The sequence below is a fragment of the Dermochelys coriacea genome, chromosome 23 (assembly GCF_009764565.3).
Source record: "Dermochelys coriacea isolate rDerCor1 chromosome 23, rDerCor1.pri.v4, whole genome shotgun sequence".
Classification (NCBI taxonomy): domain Eukaryota; kingdom Metazoa; phylum Chordata; order Testudines; family Dermochelyidae; genus Dermochelys; species Dermochelys coriacea.
The window spans coordinates 15,742,396-15,758,225 of record NC_050090.1 but is presented as its reverse complement, the minus strand read 5'-3'; the positions used below and the strand labels follow the sequence as shown (position 1 = coordinate 15,758,225).

Genomic DNA, 15,830 nt, shown 5'->3' with positions numbered 1-15,830 from the left:
CCCCTCAGCAGGGTGTGGAGGCGGGTTAGTGACCCTGATTTGGGAGTGTTTGAGCCTCGGGTGCCGGAGACATCGCCTGCCCCAAAAGCGCCGTTTTTCAAAAAGTTTCTAAGCACGTGTTTTGCCCAGAGCGAGAGAAAGCGAATGTCTGGCATGCTGCAGATCAAAATGACCTCAGTGTGAGTTTTAGCCAACGGAGTGAGTGGCACCCACAAAATCTTTGGGGGAGCCCAAACCGAGAACGGTATGTAAGAAAACGGCCCATGGTTTTTTAACACTGTGGCTGCACCTGTGCCGGAAAAGGGTGAGCAGGTTTCCACGCACGCTAGAAGCCGAATGGTTACTCAGCTTCCTTGAAATTTGGTGTGGCTCATGGGGATGTGGGACAGCACTGGTGAACCAAATTTGGGGTCATTAGACTCAGGGGTTCCTGAGTTACAGCCTTCTCTCCTCCCCAAAACCAGTTTCCATCTGCTGCTGGGTGCTGTTAAACTGAGAGGGCATAATGCCTGGTGAATCGCAGCCCCCACTGAGATGGACAGCTGTGAGCTCACCCTTCAGTTAACTTAAGGATAAATTAAGTGCAAGGCTCCACCCAAGATAAATTTTGGACTGAGGCCTTGTCTACACTTAAAATGTAGGTGGATACAACTACCTGGGTGAGCGATATGAAAAAATCCACGGCCCCTCTGAACGACGTAGTATAGCCGCAGCTAGGTTGACCGCCGGCTGCTTCCATTGACTAAGCGACTGCCACTTGGGGAGGTGATTTCACCTTCCACCAACATCTGCATGGCTGCAATTGGTGAATTTGGAGGTGTCAGGATTCCCTCCCCACTGAACTCTAGGGTACAGATGTGGGGAGCCACATGAGAGACCCCCTAAGCTTATTCTTACCAGCTTAGGTTAAAACTTTCCCAAGGCACAAATTCCACCTTGTCCTTGAACAGTATGCTGCCACCACAAGTGATTTCAACAAAGAACAGGGAAAGGACCACTCGGAGTCCTAGTCTCCCAAAATATTCCCCCAAGCCTACAGCCCCTTTCCTGGGGAAGGCTTGATAATAATATCCTCACCAATTGGTGCAGGTGAACACAGACCCAAACCCTTGGATCTTAAGAACAATGAAAAATCAATCAGGTTCTTAAAAGAAGAATTTTATTTAAAGAAAAGGTAAAAGAATCACCTTTGTAAAATCAGCATGGTAAATACTTTACAGGGTGATCAGATTCAAAACATAGAGAATCCCTCTAGGCAAAACCGTAAGTTACAAAAAGACACAAAAGCAGGACTACACATTCCCTCCAGCACAGCGAATTTCACAAGCCAAAACCAAAAGAAAATCTAACGAATTTTCTAGCTAGATTACTTACTAACTCTATAGGAGTTGAATTGCTTGTTTCCTTGATCGGTCCCCAGGCAGAGACATCACACAGACGGACAAAGCCTTTCCCCCTCCCCCTGCCAGATTTGAAAGTATCTTGACCCCCCATTGGTCATTTCTTGGTCAGGTGCCAGCCAGGTTACCCGAGCTTCTTAATCCTTTACAGGTAAGAGGATTTTATAGTACTGCATCAAAGCTTCGTAATCCCTTCCCTTTATATTTATGACAGGAGGGTTCACGGCTGACCAGCAAATGCATCCTGGATGACACAGAAACATCCCAAGTTCTGACCGGCTGCCATGTCGCAGAGACAGGTCCGGCCCATGGAAAGACCCCTTCTCTCAGACATCTCTTGATATTTCACAGTGGGAACCAGCTGTGACCCCTCTGCTGGCCCCATCACAAAATCCACCCTCCGCCCGTCTGTCACGGTGCCACTGCAGCTTTTGGACACTCGAGAAAATGCGCCTTTGAAGCTTGTGACCTCAAGACTCAACCCACGCTCCTTGCGTGCCATGCCGTTGGTCTCCCTGCAGTCTGGTCCATTGCCCGAGTCTGGGTCACGTAGACTAGATGTAACCTACACACCTGCTGGGGGTGGTGCTCTGTCCCATCTAGTGGCACCGAGACCACTTAAAGAGAGAGTTAAACGAGTCTGCTCTACAGCCTTCACTAACAGCCAGTTGACTTTTAGCTCATGCAGTAAAGGCTCATGCACTAAGCCCCAGAGGTCCCCGATTCGATCCCGCCCTCCGATGACCGGAGTCTGTTGGCGTTACACAGGCTTCTGAAGGTTCTTGAACGCTACTGTCAATGGTGCTGCCGCAGGATCTGCCAAATCAAGCAGGGTGACCGACATACCAACCAAGCCCAAACCTCCATCCTTGACGCTCTGATCATCCCCAACCAACAGTGTTGGGCTGGGTGTGTTCTTCAAAGGCCAGAAGATTGACTCCTGAAGCCAGTCACATTCTCCCAACTGAGCTGCGGCTGGCAGATGAAGGATGGACAAAAAGAATGCTTCAAAGACACCCTCAAAGCCAACCTGAGGAAGTGCAATATTGACCCAGACTCATGGGAGACCCGAGCCCTCAACCGATTAAAATGAAAAAGGACCTTGTGGGGAGGATCCCAGGATTTCAAGTCCAACAGAGACAATCATAAATGGGGAAAGGAGGAAAGAACGCAATGCTTCCTGACTTGACGATCCAGATCCACCCCTTCCACTGGGAGACTTCTGCCCCCTTCGTGACAAGATCCGTGGATCCTGGCTCAGGATATCCTGTTGACCTGTGAATTTTGTCATGGCTTTGTAGGGACGCTATGGCATATAGTGCTGATAAGTCTGACTCTCTAATTAGCTTGGAATCTGCTGGAGGGCAAATGGGAGAATATAAATATTCAAAATATGGTCCTGAATTCAAGGGCAGGATGTGTGAAGGAAGGGCAGAAAAGATCTGGAAACATGCCCTGGAATTTGGGTATGGCTGGTTTCCTGTAACGAGGTCAACTGGCTTGTGATCTTTGTTTTCCACAAATCGTAGGTGTCGGTGACTATGCCGATAGCCAGAGCCGAAGAGCTCTCTTGCTGTTTGTATCCGTATGTTTAGTTATTTTAACGAGAAAAGCTAAGAAAAGCTGGTCTCTCTCTCTCTCTCTCTCTCACACACACTCGTGTGACCAACCAACGAGAATCAGCTGCCCGAAAGAAGCTGTAGTAGTAATAAATAGCATAAGGATAAGGAATAATTTGCTCAAATGCCATAAGGGATCAGGCTATACCACCAATTCCTACCAGCAGCATTTGACAAGGCAGGAAAATCAATGGCAAAGCCCCGATGTTAGCACAGAGTCAGGGTTGATTGGGGATGGGTCATGCCCTTGCAGAACAGCTGAGTGGAGTATAACGCAAATCTCTGAAAGCTGGGAAATGCACAGTTAAGGCTGCCCCTGTCACCTTAACTCTGCCCTCTTTTAGCACACCCCATTAACACACATACCTTAAGTCTGTCTGCCCCACAGTGGCTGAAAAGTACATGCTCCTCACCTCCTTTTACAACCTGTTTGCATTGCCTGGTTGTCAGCTGTTTGGGTTTTGTTCAATTCCCTGTTCTGCAAGGGGATGACATACCTCCGAGCAACCTCACCTCTACATTAGTTTAGACATGAGGGGGGTCTGGGGAGGGGGCTGGGAGATGGCTCTGTATGACCTTGGGTAAGTTCCTCCTGCCCTGTTTCTCCTCCTGTCTCCCCTGCGAAATGGGGAACAATGAAATTTCATTTCCTTTTAAAGCCTTTTTAGCCTGAAACCCAAATCAGAACTAAGCTGAGGCTCCTTGGATTGTTGGCCCCCACCCATGCCCTCCCGCCCCACATCCCTGGTGCACGAGTTGGCAATGGGGACCCACCCAGTGCCATCCCTACACCGAGCTAGGGAGAGACTGGCATGGCTTCTGTGGCAGCCAGAAGTGAGCAGGCTGGTCTGTGGGTGCTGCCCACTTCTGCCCTGGATAACCAGCCAGGGCTGCCCAGTCAGATGGGAAAACCATGATCTTGGAAGGTGAGAATGCCCACTGCCAGGGATATCCGCCTTCTTCCTCCATCACCCATCTGCCCCTTCCTCCATCACCCGTGTGGCACAGCCGCTGCTCATGCCAAGAGGAAAGGCGCTGATCCAGTAAAGGGTGGCACCCAGATGCCCCAATTGTCCCAGCAGATGCCAGAAGACAGCAAAAAACCCAACACGGTCCCTGACTCGCTGACAAGAGGCAAGCCAGAGCTGAGCACGGGAGCGGGCTCACCAGCCGGGCCTTTTCTAAACCGTCTCAAAGCTCCCAGCCCATCACTGATGATTCAGAGCAGAGTGTGTGGGGGGAACCCAGAACGCATCTGGCTCATTGTGCATCTGAGAGTCAGAGTGGGGGACTTTCCTGACCCTGCAGGCCAAACCGTGAAGCATGAGGCTGGATTGTAAAAGGACAGGAATGAACAGTGGAGGGTGGGGGCCTCCTAGATTCAAAGGTTCCCCAGGCCAGAGGGGACTCCATGCCTACCAGCTCAGGCCCGATTGTAGCACATCTCCCAGCATCAGTCTCAAAGCATGCCTTTTAGAGAGACAGCTCATTTCACCGCCGCCACGGCTGGCGGTGGTCAGCCAATCTGACCTCCGCAGCCCAGAGCCCTGCCCCCAAATAATTCCCTGGGCAGATGTTTTAGGGAAACTTCCCAGGATGGCAGGAAAATAGCCCAGGCTGGAGAAGCCGCTCCCCCCCCCCCCTTGGACAATTGTTTGGTGATTAATTTCCTTGCGGGGGGGGGGTTAAAAGTTTCCACTCTAAGTCCCAGGTTGAATGTGTCCCGCTGTAATTTCCTGTCCAGTCCGCACAAGGAGACAGGGTGAGTGTCCCTCCCCGTCCCCAGCCACAAGTAGAAGCAACGCTGAGCCGACGTGGGAATCGCTGTAATATTTTGTACGAAGCTTGTGTGTGCCTCAGTTTCCCCCATGGGCTGCATTGCCACCTAGAGGGGTGGGAGAGGGCAGTCGACTCCATGCAGAAGCCCAGAGATGGAGGTGGGACTGGCCCCAGGCTGTCTCAGGGTCCGGGTCAGTGACTCTCGTTCCCAATCTCTGTGCATGGTAATCCGGAGGGTGTTAACAACGCTGAGCATTTCAGAGCTCTGTGCTCATGTCAGGTCAGGGAGGTGAATCTATGAACAGTTTCCCCTAGCTTGGGACAAACATCATATTAATTACCCCAAACTCCCACTGCAAGCCATCAGCCACTCCTCCTCCGGCTCCGGCTCCCGTCCCCAAGGGCCACGGCTGCTAATGATGCCCAGAGCGGCAGGGAACCATTACCGGCAATTAAGACGCTGGGGATGGATCACAGCAGGGAGCAGGGATGTAGCCCAAGGGAGGGCCATGCTGCCTTCCCCGTCTCTGTCTGCTCCCATGAGACCTGCGCCTGGTGCTTGAGCTTCCCACTGCTCTCTTAGCTCAACAGGCCTTGGCCGAAAGTCCTTGGGACAAACCAAACTGAATAACTCACCACACCAAGGCTGGCAGGATGTTGAGTCACCAAGAAGGAGGTAGGGGGGAACATATGAGATTGTGTCCAAGTGGGAATTTTGGTAATGGTTTTTGTAGGAGGCCCACATGTGCCTCAGTTTCCCCCTTTTTGTGCATTGCTATCCACTGTGTCTGTGGGAGGGACCGGGACTGAGTTTTTTCTCAGGATAGGTGAAGAGCCAGTGGGGTATGTTTGCATCACCATGAAGGGTCTGTTTACACAGCAGGGTTAGCCCAGGGTGAGTAGAACTGGAGTGAGCAGATGCTGGGTTTGTTAACCCAGGGCTTGAGCATCTACACTCCTGGGTAAGCCCAGGAATTGTGGAACATGGGGGCCCCAATCTACAGCCACAGCGTCCACGCTGCATTATGCCGGCCTGCGTCCAACCACCCTTAATCCAGGTTTCCCAGCCCACTCCCAAAACCTGACCGTCTCCCAGACTTGATGGGCCAGAGGACAAAGGAAGTCGGAATCATGGGATGCTTTTGCTGGACTCCCCAGCAGGGCTGAGTCTACATGGCAATGCAATAAGGCTTGAACCCTGGCTCCTGGCTTGATTCACACACACACACACCCGCCCCGTGGGGTCCTGGGACCCTGGGCCAATGTACAGCGGGATCCCCTCAGTTCTCCAGCCTGTGATACTTTTCACACCGCTTTGCTGTGCGAGACACCACTCCTGGTCTGCTCACATGCAGCCTCCAAAGTGTAAATCATGCCCCAGCTATACTGCCAGCCACCCAGGAATAACACTGCAGAGTGACACCAGCAAATTCCCAGCCCCCCCAGCACTGTACGTTGTTTACTGCTCAGCATCCCCTTAGACAACATGAGCTCATCAATAGCCCGTCATTTCATTAACAGAAAATGAGACACAAGGAGCCCACTGGACACTTCCATCCAAACCCACAAAAGTCTAACGAAAACAAGAAAAGTTTCTTAACTCCAGACCGATAGAGTTTAAATTGATTAGAAGTAATGAGGCATAAAAGTCAGAGTTGGTTACAAAGCCATAAAAGGTAAAAACACAAACTAGTCCCTAAATTAACAAGTGACATGACCTTAAAGTGAAAGGGTCTCTCTTTCTCTCACCACATGTTTTTTTGCAGGCTTACCAGCTGGATCTTTCAGCCAGGATCATGCCCCACTCCGATGTCTTTTAAGTCAATGCCATGAGTAGAGATGAAGGTAGAGAGAATTTGTGGTCTCTGTTCCTCAGTTTTATCCTTTTCCTCTTTGAGACTCATCCCCAGCTGGAGTTCAGCAGACAGGAACTTCCAGATGTTCTTTTGCCAGGATGTAACTTTCCTGCTCACACATTTCTTTCTGCCAAAGAATGGCCACTTAACCAGGTGATGCCCCATTTGATTACGTTGACACCTGGCAGAGGCATCAGTTTATATTTTGTCTCTGAGGAACTGGTTTGAGCCTGCTTTTCTAAACTTGGATTATGGCTCAGAAATGTCATACAGAAGAATCATATAATTTTACATGCAATGTTGTTACACATATTTTACGGGGCCACTAATGTTCAGCAGATTATGAGTTTTCAAATGATATCACACAAGGTATACTTGGTACAAAATATATCATAGTCTTGAAAAAAGAATGAATGCACTGAGGGCGATTTGTGTGTAGACTGAAAGAGATTAGGTTTTCCCTTGACTTTGAGCCCCGGGCTTTCCCTGCAGTGTAGACATTCCCTAAGGAATTGGTTGAAACCAACCTGGACCAACAAGGTGACTAGACCATGATTATGTCTAAGATTTCCAAAGGGGTCTGCACATCCATTTGAAATTTTGTAGGGGTCCGCAAATGAAAAAAAGGTTAAAGACCACTGGGCTAGACTGCCAAAGACCCCCAATCTTAGGACACGGGGCTGGAGGGTGTGAGGTGGTGAAGCTGCAGGGCTGCCCTAAAGAAAGAGTGAGACTGTCCTCCTTCCTGGAACATGGAAGGGTTTCCCCTGAGAGACTGTCCCAAAGCTGGTCCCGCTCCTGGCAGGAAGCTCAGACCTTGTAAAGACGCATAAGCACAGTGAGACATATTACAGGTTATACCTACAGCATAATGGATTAATATTGACAGTCGCATCCCTGATTATCTTGCCTAGTACCCATCCCTGGATTTATCCTCCACAAACATCTCATTCTGTTTCGAGCCCGATTCTTCTCTTGGTTTCCACAACATCCACCGGCAGCGAGTTCAAGAGGTGAACTGCGTGTGCACAGAGTCAAAACCGCTGGGAAAAGGGACATCACCATGGGCAGCAGCTAATCCTGGCTACAAATAATGACAAAAGTTTGCAGTCGGCATCATAGAGTGTCAGGAAAGGCTCCATTCCCTGAGGAAAACCCCTTAGCGAGGGAGCTTTTGTGAACGTTTGGATCCTGGTCCTTGTGGACCCAGCCAACTGATGCTGAGCTGGCCAGGTCCAGAAGAACCAGGATCCAACTGTTTGCTCTTCGAGAGAAGGGGGAAACCGACTTTATTAGCTAGGGAAGTAATGATATAGAAGATTAACCTTGTGTTGTGTGATTCTTGTTTTGTCTTTAGGAAAGGAGGACTTGTGGCACCTTAGAGACTAACAAATTTATTAGAGCATAAGCTTTCGTGAGCTACAGCTCACTTCATCGGATGCATTACGGCTGCTACTCTGAAACTTGTTTTGTCTTGTAACCGTTCTCTCTTGTGGCTCATGGAAATTCTTGTTCTTTCTTAAATGAGCCATCTTTGGTTTTATTAGAAGTGCTCATGGGTGGTGTCCAGGAGCTGGGGGGATAAGAGAAAACTGGTAAACTGAGGCACGCTGAACCTTCTGGGGGGAGAGGAAGTGGAATTTCTCTGAGTTGCCAGTTTCTGGGGACTGGAGAGCGCAGGGGAGTGAGTCAAGAGACTTGGCGACTGGCTGCCCTATGATATTCCGTGGGGAGACCTCCCAAGATGACAGGAGTTCATGGAGTCCCCCCACGCCTGCCAGCTTTGGGGTCAGCTTGGCTGAGCATTAATGACTGTTTTCTCAGTCACTATCTCCTGGGGGCTAATTAAGGCTGGCTCTGCTGCCCGCAGGGCCTGGTTTCTGGGGTTTATCTTTATGGATGGGTGGCCATTTCTATGCAGATGTTGGGGGAAGGCAGGCGCCAGGCATCCTTGTCCAAGGTGAGGCTGTGTATGGGGGATGGGGGGAAGGCAGGGGAGAGTCTGGGAAAGCAATGCAGGCTGGATGCGGGGTTGGGCAGGGGAGCTGGGGGGTCAGGGACCAGGACAGATGCGGGAGCAGGACAGCAGGGAAAAACCCATGTCCTGTGTGTCCATCTGTCCTTCCCTCCCCCTGGTATCTGGGCTCTGAACAGAAAGACATTCCCCACTCAGAATTGCCTCCGGCAGTCCCTGACCCAGCCCCGGCCCCTCCATCTCCACCATCATGTGTCGCCCTGCTAGTCAGGTGCTTTGATGGTGCCGAGGGAAGGACCCTATGTGCTGGTGGGTCCCTGCTCAGCAGACCCTTGCTTGCCGTATGGAGCGCTGTCTCCAGTCTTTGTCCATCCCCCCAGGATGGGGGCTCTCAAGACACCTGGAGCTATCTCTGCCGTGTCACCTTCAGCATGAGCTTTGATTTCCTGCAGAGACCGCTTCTCCACATATTGACAGGCTCAAACCGAGAGCTCAAAGGGGGGACTTGTTTCATACCCAGCCCCCTGAAAAAAAATCTGTGAAAAATGGAGCATTTTCATCAAACCTTTCCCAAGCTTTTCATGGACAGAAGGGGCCATTTCCCGCAATACCTTTGGGTGACCATATTGAATTCAGTTGAATTCTCATTGGGGTCCTTTGCATTAATTGCAAAGGTTCTGCGTTACTGGGGCCTGGGATGACATGAAACCTTTCTTTGGGGGCAGATGCAATGGGACGTGTTATGGCCGGAAGCTGAAGCTAGACAAAATCGGCCAGTAAACAAAAGTGTAAATGTATAACAATGAGCGTAGTTAACAACGGGCACAAACTTCTGATGGGCGAGGTGGATTCGCCACCATGGACAATTTTTCAGCTGAGACGGGATGTTTTTCTAAAAGATCCATGCTAGAAATTCAATGTGGGAAGAGCTCTAGATGTGTCTCTCTAGATGTGTCTCTTTCCAGATGACTTTCAGGAGTCTGATTTGTCTTGCCTCCCACCAAGTTTCACCTCACTTCAAAATGACTTGCTTCTGAAATTAGATGTAAAAATACAGACGTGTCACTGCCCACTATTACTGACAAATGGCTGACGTTCTCATTTTTACCATGTAATTATAAAATAAATTCACTGAAATATAAATATTGTAATTGCATTTCAGTGACTAGGACTAGGAGCAGCATAAAAAAGTCACTGTCCGTATGAAATTTTAGTTTGGACAGCGTTCCCTCGTGCCTTTTCTGTAGCTTGTTGTAAAACTAGGCAAATATCTAGATGAGCTGCTGCACCCCCCCTGGAAGACCTCTGTGTACCCCCAGGGGTGCATGTCCCCCAGGTTGAGAACCACTGCGCTAGAGGGTCTCCATGAACCCACCCATCTATGCATCTATGAGAAAACACTTCAAAAGACCAGATGGAATGATGAGTCAGATAAGAACAGAAACGTGGCCAAGCAGCATCAGGAGGCTTGCGTGGGGGATCTCTAAGATGTCAATTCCAGTTATGCATAAAACCCACTCCAGCCTTTTGAAGCTATGCACTGAAGCTACGCCCTGCTGATAGGTTTGTGGTCATGGTCCGTTATGAACTTGCGAAGTTTCAAGGACAGACCCCAACCAGGGCCCTGGGGCAAGCTCTGGGAAGCTTCTTCGCATCCGTGTTGTTGTCTTAAGGTGTTTTCTCTGTCCTGCTTTCACCTTACGACTCAAATCACAGAAATGTAGGACTGGAAGGACCCTCGATCTATCCAGTCTCCTGAGGCAGGACTAAATATTATCTAGACCATCCCTGACTGGGGTTTGACTAACCCGTTCTTAAAAATGTCCCACACAGAGACTCCACCAACTGCCCTGGGTCATTTCTCCCAGAGCTTTGCTAGTCTGTTAGAAAGTGTCTCTTAACATCTAACCTAAACGCCCCTTGCTGCAATTTAATAAAGGGGCTTGCTTCATTAAAGCTGCATACTCATTTATACATGTGGGCAACTCTGCAGTTAATAGCCCCTGGAAAGAAAGCACAAATTCCTGAAAATCCAAAGATATTTTTTCATGATTTTAGCCTAAAATGTTAGGGTTTTGCTGGCTCCGAACTGAGAAAAACATTGGGCTTTTTTGAGGGAAAGCTGGATTTTCCATAAAGGTGGAACATTTCCCATTTTGCTGAAAAAAAAAAAGTTTTCCACCTACAGAGGGGAGGGAGAAATCCATCTGGTGGGAAATTTCTGACTTGTGCAGGTGGACATTTTTTGAGGAAAAATTTGGGTCAGAGGAAGCAAAATCAGAGCCCTTTGCTGGCCATCAAAGATTTATCATGAACGATGGTCCTTGTGTGCGAGCTGAAAGGGGCAGATCTGGTGTAGAAATGGCCAGACTGGGTCAGAATAATTCCCCTCTCATACAGAATCCATCCCCGGCCCGGGCCAATCTCACAAGCTGAGATCCTGCAGAAGAAGGTGGGGGATCTGCAACTGTCCACCCTGCATGAAATTCCCTCCTGACCACTTGTAGCTAGATGTTTTACATCTCCCTGAAGCATGCGGTTTAAGATCCCTTCCACAATGTTTAGTTAGTTTGAGAGAATCTAACTTTGGATGTTCCTCTTCCCTTTGGAAATGTCCAGTCCCTCTTTGAAACATGCTAGGTTTTAGCCTCAATGCCATCCTGTGGCAATGAGTTCCACAGTCCCTGTGTGCATGAGTATGTCTTTTGAATTTCTCACTGTAAGTTCATGGGCTGTCTCCTTGTTCCTGTGCCATCTGACAGGGAGGACAGAATCCCCCAAGCTCTTTTCTCTGTCCCATTTTCATCGTGTCATGCTCCCTCTTACACTTTACACAACCCTAATCTTTCTCATCTCTCTTCACAGGAGAGTTTTCCCAGAGCCTGAGCCTGTCCCCAAGCCTCTGGTCATTCTGCATTTCCCATGTGGTGCTGGGGGGGGGGGGGCCCAGGGCTCCAGGCAGGATCCAGATGCGGGTGAAGGGTTGCGAGCATGTTTCCAAACTGGTACCAAGTCCTGTCTTCACTGGCTCTTTGATGAACTAAGCAGACTGAGCCCCTCTTAGGTAGGTTTTCCAGACATCCTGTGTAGCAGCTGTGCATGCTTGGAAATATTCAGCAGTGTACTCGCCACGGTGTGACTCTCATAAACTTTAACTCGAATCTTGTGGTATCTAGGGCTTTCCTGCAGGCCCCCTCCTGAGTCATGGACTCAAGTCCAGGCTATCACAGCCACCATGGCTAGCTTCAACTTCCAGCCACTGGATTGGGTTAGACCATTCTCTGCTATATCAAAGAGCCAATTATTCAAATTATTGTTCCCCATGTCGGTACTTCTAGATTGGGATCAAGTCGCCCTTTAACTTTCTCTTTGTTCAACTAAATAGTTTGTGCTCCTTGCATCTCTCACTATCAGGCAGGTTTTCCAATCCTTTAATCATTTCCGGGGCTCTTCTCTGAACCCTCTCCAGGTGATCACCTCCTTCATGAATTGCGGGCCCCATTAACATCAGTTAGGCTATTTTCCAAGTGGAAGATTATTTCAGAACCTCCCTCCTGTCTCGCCTTGGACTCTGTGAATCCTCTTTTCACTCCTTCATGGGCCTTGCAGAGAACAGAATTACCTGCATTTCCCTCAGCATGCCTGTAACACTTGGAGCTCGGTATTATAACAATGACTAGAATCCAACCTCATGCTTCAGGGCTTCAGTCGGTCATCTGAAGCGGTCAGGAAATTACTAAAAGGTGGGTGTACAACTGGCCAAAAGACTGTCCTCAAAGAGTAGTTTTCACGGTTCTTGGTCAAACTGGGAAGGCATATCTAGCAGGGTCCTGCAAGGGATGGTCCAGGGTCCGGGACTAGTCAATATTTTCATTAATGACTTGGATAATGGAGTGGAGGGCTCACTTATGAAATGTACAGCTAATCCTAAACTGGGAGGGGTTGCAAGCACTTTGGAGGCCAGGATGTGAATTCAAAGTCACCTCAACAAATCAGAGAATCAGTCTGAATACAACAAGGTGGCACTGAAAAAATGAGAAGAGCAAAGTACTTCACTTAGGGCAGGAAAAGTCGAAGGCGCAGCTAGAAAATGGGAAATAACTGGTGAGTCAACAAAGTGAAACAGTTGTGAAAAAAGACTAATATTCTGGGGTGTGTTAATAGGAGTGTTGTATATCAGACACAGGATGTAACTGTCCCACCCTACTTGGCACTGGTGAGGTCTCAGCTGGAATATTGTGTCCTGTTCTGGGCACCACACTTCAAGAAAGATGTGGTCAAACTGGAGACAGTCCAAAGGAGAGCAACAGGAATGAGGAAAGGTTTAAAAAACTGATCTAGAAGAGAGGGTTAAAAACACAGAGCATGTTTAGTCCTGAGAAAAGAAGAACAGTCTTTACATTTGTTACGGGCTGTTATAATGAGGATGGGACTCCATTGTTCTCTATGTCCACATAATCTGCAGCAAGGGAGGTTTAGGTTAGAGGTTAGGAAAAATTTTCTAACTCTGAGGGTAGCTAAACTTTGGAGCCGGCTTCCAATAGTGGGATCTCTAGTCATTGGAGGTTTCTAAGAAGAGGCCAGACAAACACCTGTCAGGGATGGTCTAGGTTTACTAGGTCCTGCCACAGCATTGGAGGCTGGACTTGATGACATCTTGAGGTCTGTAGTGATCAGTGGTCACTTCCACCAAAAATCCTGCCACATTCAGGTTGCTTCCAGTCCCCAAAGACAACACCCATAACCACCCTGGAATAAAGGTTTATTAACAGGGAAAAAGAAAGAAGAGAGTTATTCACAGGTTAAAGTGAGCAAATACATACACATCAATGAGTTGTCATTGAAATCCTGTGAGTGACCGACCTATAGAGATCTGTCCCATCAAAGTGTCTTTCAGGGCAGACCCAAGAGGTAACCCCTGGCTTCAGTTTGGTGTCTGGCCCTGTCAGAGTTCAAATGACAAAGAGATGGATGATTTTCCTGTGACTTTGTTTTATTTCCTTCATTCAGCTTCTGAGACCCCAGGATGAACCTTCTTGCACATAGCATTTTGCAAGTGTAACAGGGTCATTAACCAATCCATTGCATTGCGATGATCCTTGGTAGCCCATCTGATCTGGATAGTCCTTCTGGATGGGTGGTGGGGAGGGTTCCCAAGTTCAGAGCAAACAATTTCTAAGTTATAAAGCAAAACATACATATTTTCTTATAGCTTGGAATACCGACATTGTAAGTGAGATTAATGCTTGCAGCAATTTACAAGCATTACATAGAGTCAAAACGCTAAATACATTCTTATGAGACTAATCCCTGTTTTGAGCAAAACTACCATATGGGTGAACTGCTCTGGCCTCCAGCTATGAGTTTGTTAGTCCTTAGCTTTTGCCTGCTGTCTTGGCAAAAGCAGATGCTTGGTTTGCCAGTGTCATAAAGCATCAGTCTGGTAGACAAAGGAATACTGAGTGCCGGTGTCTGGAAGTTGAAGCTAGACAAATTCAGACAAGACGTAAGGTGTAAATTTTTAACAGCAAGGGTCAGTAACCATGAGTAGAACTCAGCAAGGGTTGGGTTGGTGTCTCCAATGTGGAACAGCTTTAAAACAAAATTGAGCTGTTAAACCGTTATCCAAAGAGGACTGGCATAATTCGTAAGCACGTTACATCACTAGTGACTCCCTTCTCCTCCCCGCTCAGGTGCCACCACAGTCCTTCGCCATGGACTATGCCAACTGGACATCTGTCTCTGAGTTTGTGCTCCTGGGTCTGTCCGAACGCCGGGACCTGAAGCCGCTGATCTTCGTAGGGCTCTTGACCACATATCTGGTGAACCTAGCTGGCAACTCTCTGCTGCTTGGGGCAGTGTGGGCTGACCCCCGGCTCCACAGCCCCATGTACTTCCTCCTCAGCCAGCTGGCTGTGGTGGACATGAGCTTCGCCTCCATCACCCTGCCCCAGGCCCTGGTGCATGCCCTGACCCAGCGTCGGGCCATCCCCTTTGCCAGCTGCATGGCCCAGCTCTTCATCTTCATGGCTGTGGGCAACATGGAGGGCTACCTGCTAGCTGCTATGGCCTATGACCGCTATGTGGCCATCTGCAATCCACTGCGCTATGCTGCCATGGTAACGCGGCCTCTGTGCCTCAAGATGGCCGCTGCCTCCTGGGCCGTGGTGATCCCCCACTCCCTGCTGCACACCATCATGGCCACCCAGCTGCGCTACTGCAGCCACTACCTGCAGCACTTCTTCTGCGACCTGCCACCCCTGCTGCACCTTTCCTGCACCCGGCCCTTCTCCAATGAGTTGGCAGCCTTCACTGAAGGTGTCCTGGTGGTGCTGGCCCCTTTCGTCTTCATTCTGGGCTCCTACGCCTGCATAGGGGTCACTGTGTGCCGCCTGCACTCCGCCCACGGCCTACGCAAGGCCCTCTCCACCTGCAGCTCCCACCTGACCGTGGTGACGCTCTTTTATGGCACTGTGGCCTGGCTCTACTTCCGGCCGGCTTCCAGCTATGTCCAGGAGCGTGACCGGCAGGTGGCCATCTTCTACACAGCAGTGGCACCTGCCTTGAACCCCCTCATCTACAGCCTGAGGAACAAGGACGTGGCTGCAGCCCTGAGGAGGGCAAGGAGGAAGGTACTGGCTCAGGGCACGTGAGTCCAGCCTGCGGCTTCATCAGTGCACTGGGTATGGACTTTCCACCCAAGATGTGTCCAGGGAACCTTTCCCCCTTAGGTCCACCAGGATACCTGGGTTCTTTTCTCCTCAGACATAAATCTGGTGGAACTAACAGATATGCAGGGTCACACCCACCTACACATACACACTTACATGCAACCCAAGCCTTTCCATAGAAAAGGGGGTAAATTAAGGCATGTTCTCAAGGGCATGGCCAGACTGGATCAACCACAAGATCTGTTGTATTAATTTAGATAGTATAAATGGGCCCAAAGAGTCAAAGCTGTGAACATAAAACTGGCCATACTGGGTCAGACGGATGGTCCATCTAGCCCAGTGTTCTGTCTGCTAACAGTGGCCAGTGCCAGGTTCCCCAGAGGGAATAAACAGAACAGGAATCATTAAGCGTCCATCTCCTGTTGCCCGTTCCCAGCTTCTGACAAACAGAGGCTAGGGACACCGTCCCTGCCCATCCTGGCTAATAACCATTGATGGACCTATCCTCCATGAACTTATCTAGTTTTTCT

The 15,830-nt window shown here is 49.4% G+C and overlaps 1 protein-coding gene across 1 annotated transcript; it reads left to right on the top strand.

Moving 5' to 3' along the window:
* The first annotated feature begins 14,343 nt into the window (after window positions 1–14,343).
* On the top strand, window positions 14,344–15,282 carry LOC119847042 (olfactory receptor 1361-like). The gene has a single exon (XM_038381403.1). The coding sequence runs from the start codon at window positions 14,344–14,346 to the stop codon at window positions 15,280–15,282; it is 939 nt and encodes a 312-aa protein (XP_038237331.1).
* Window positions 15,283–15,830: the final 548 nt, after the last annotated feature.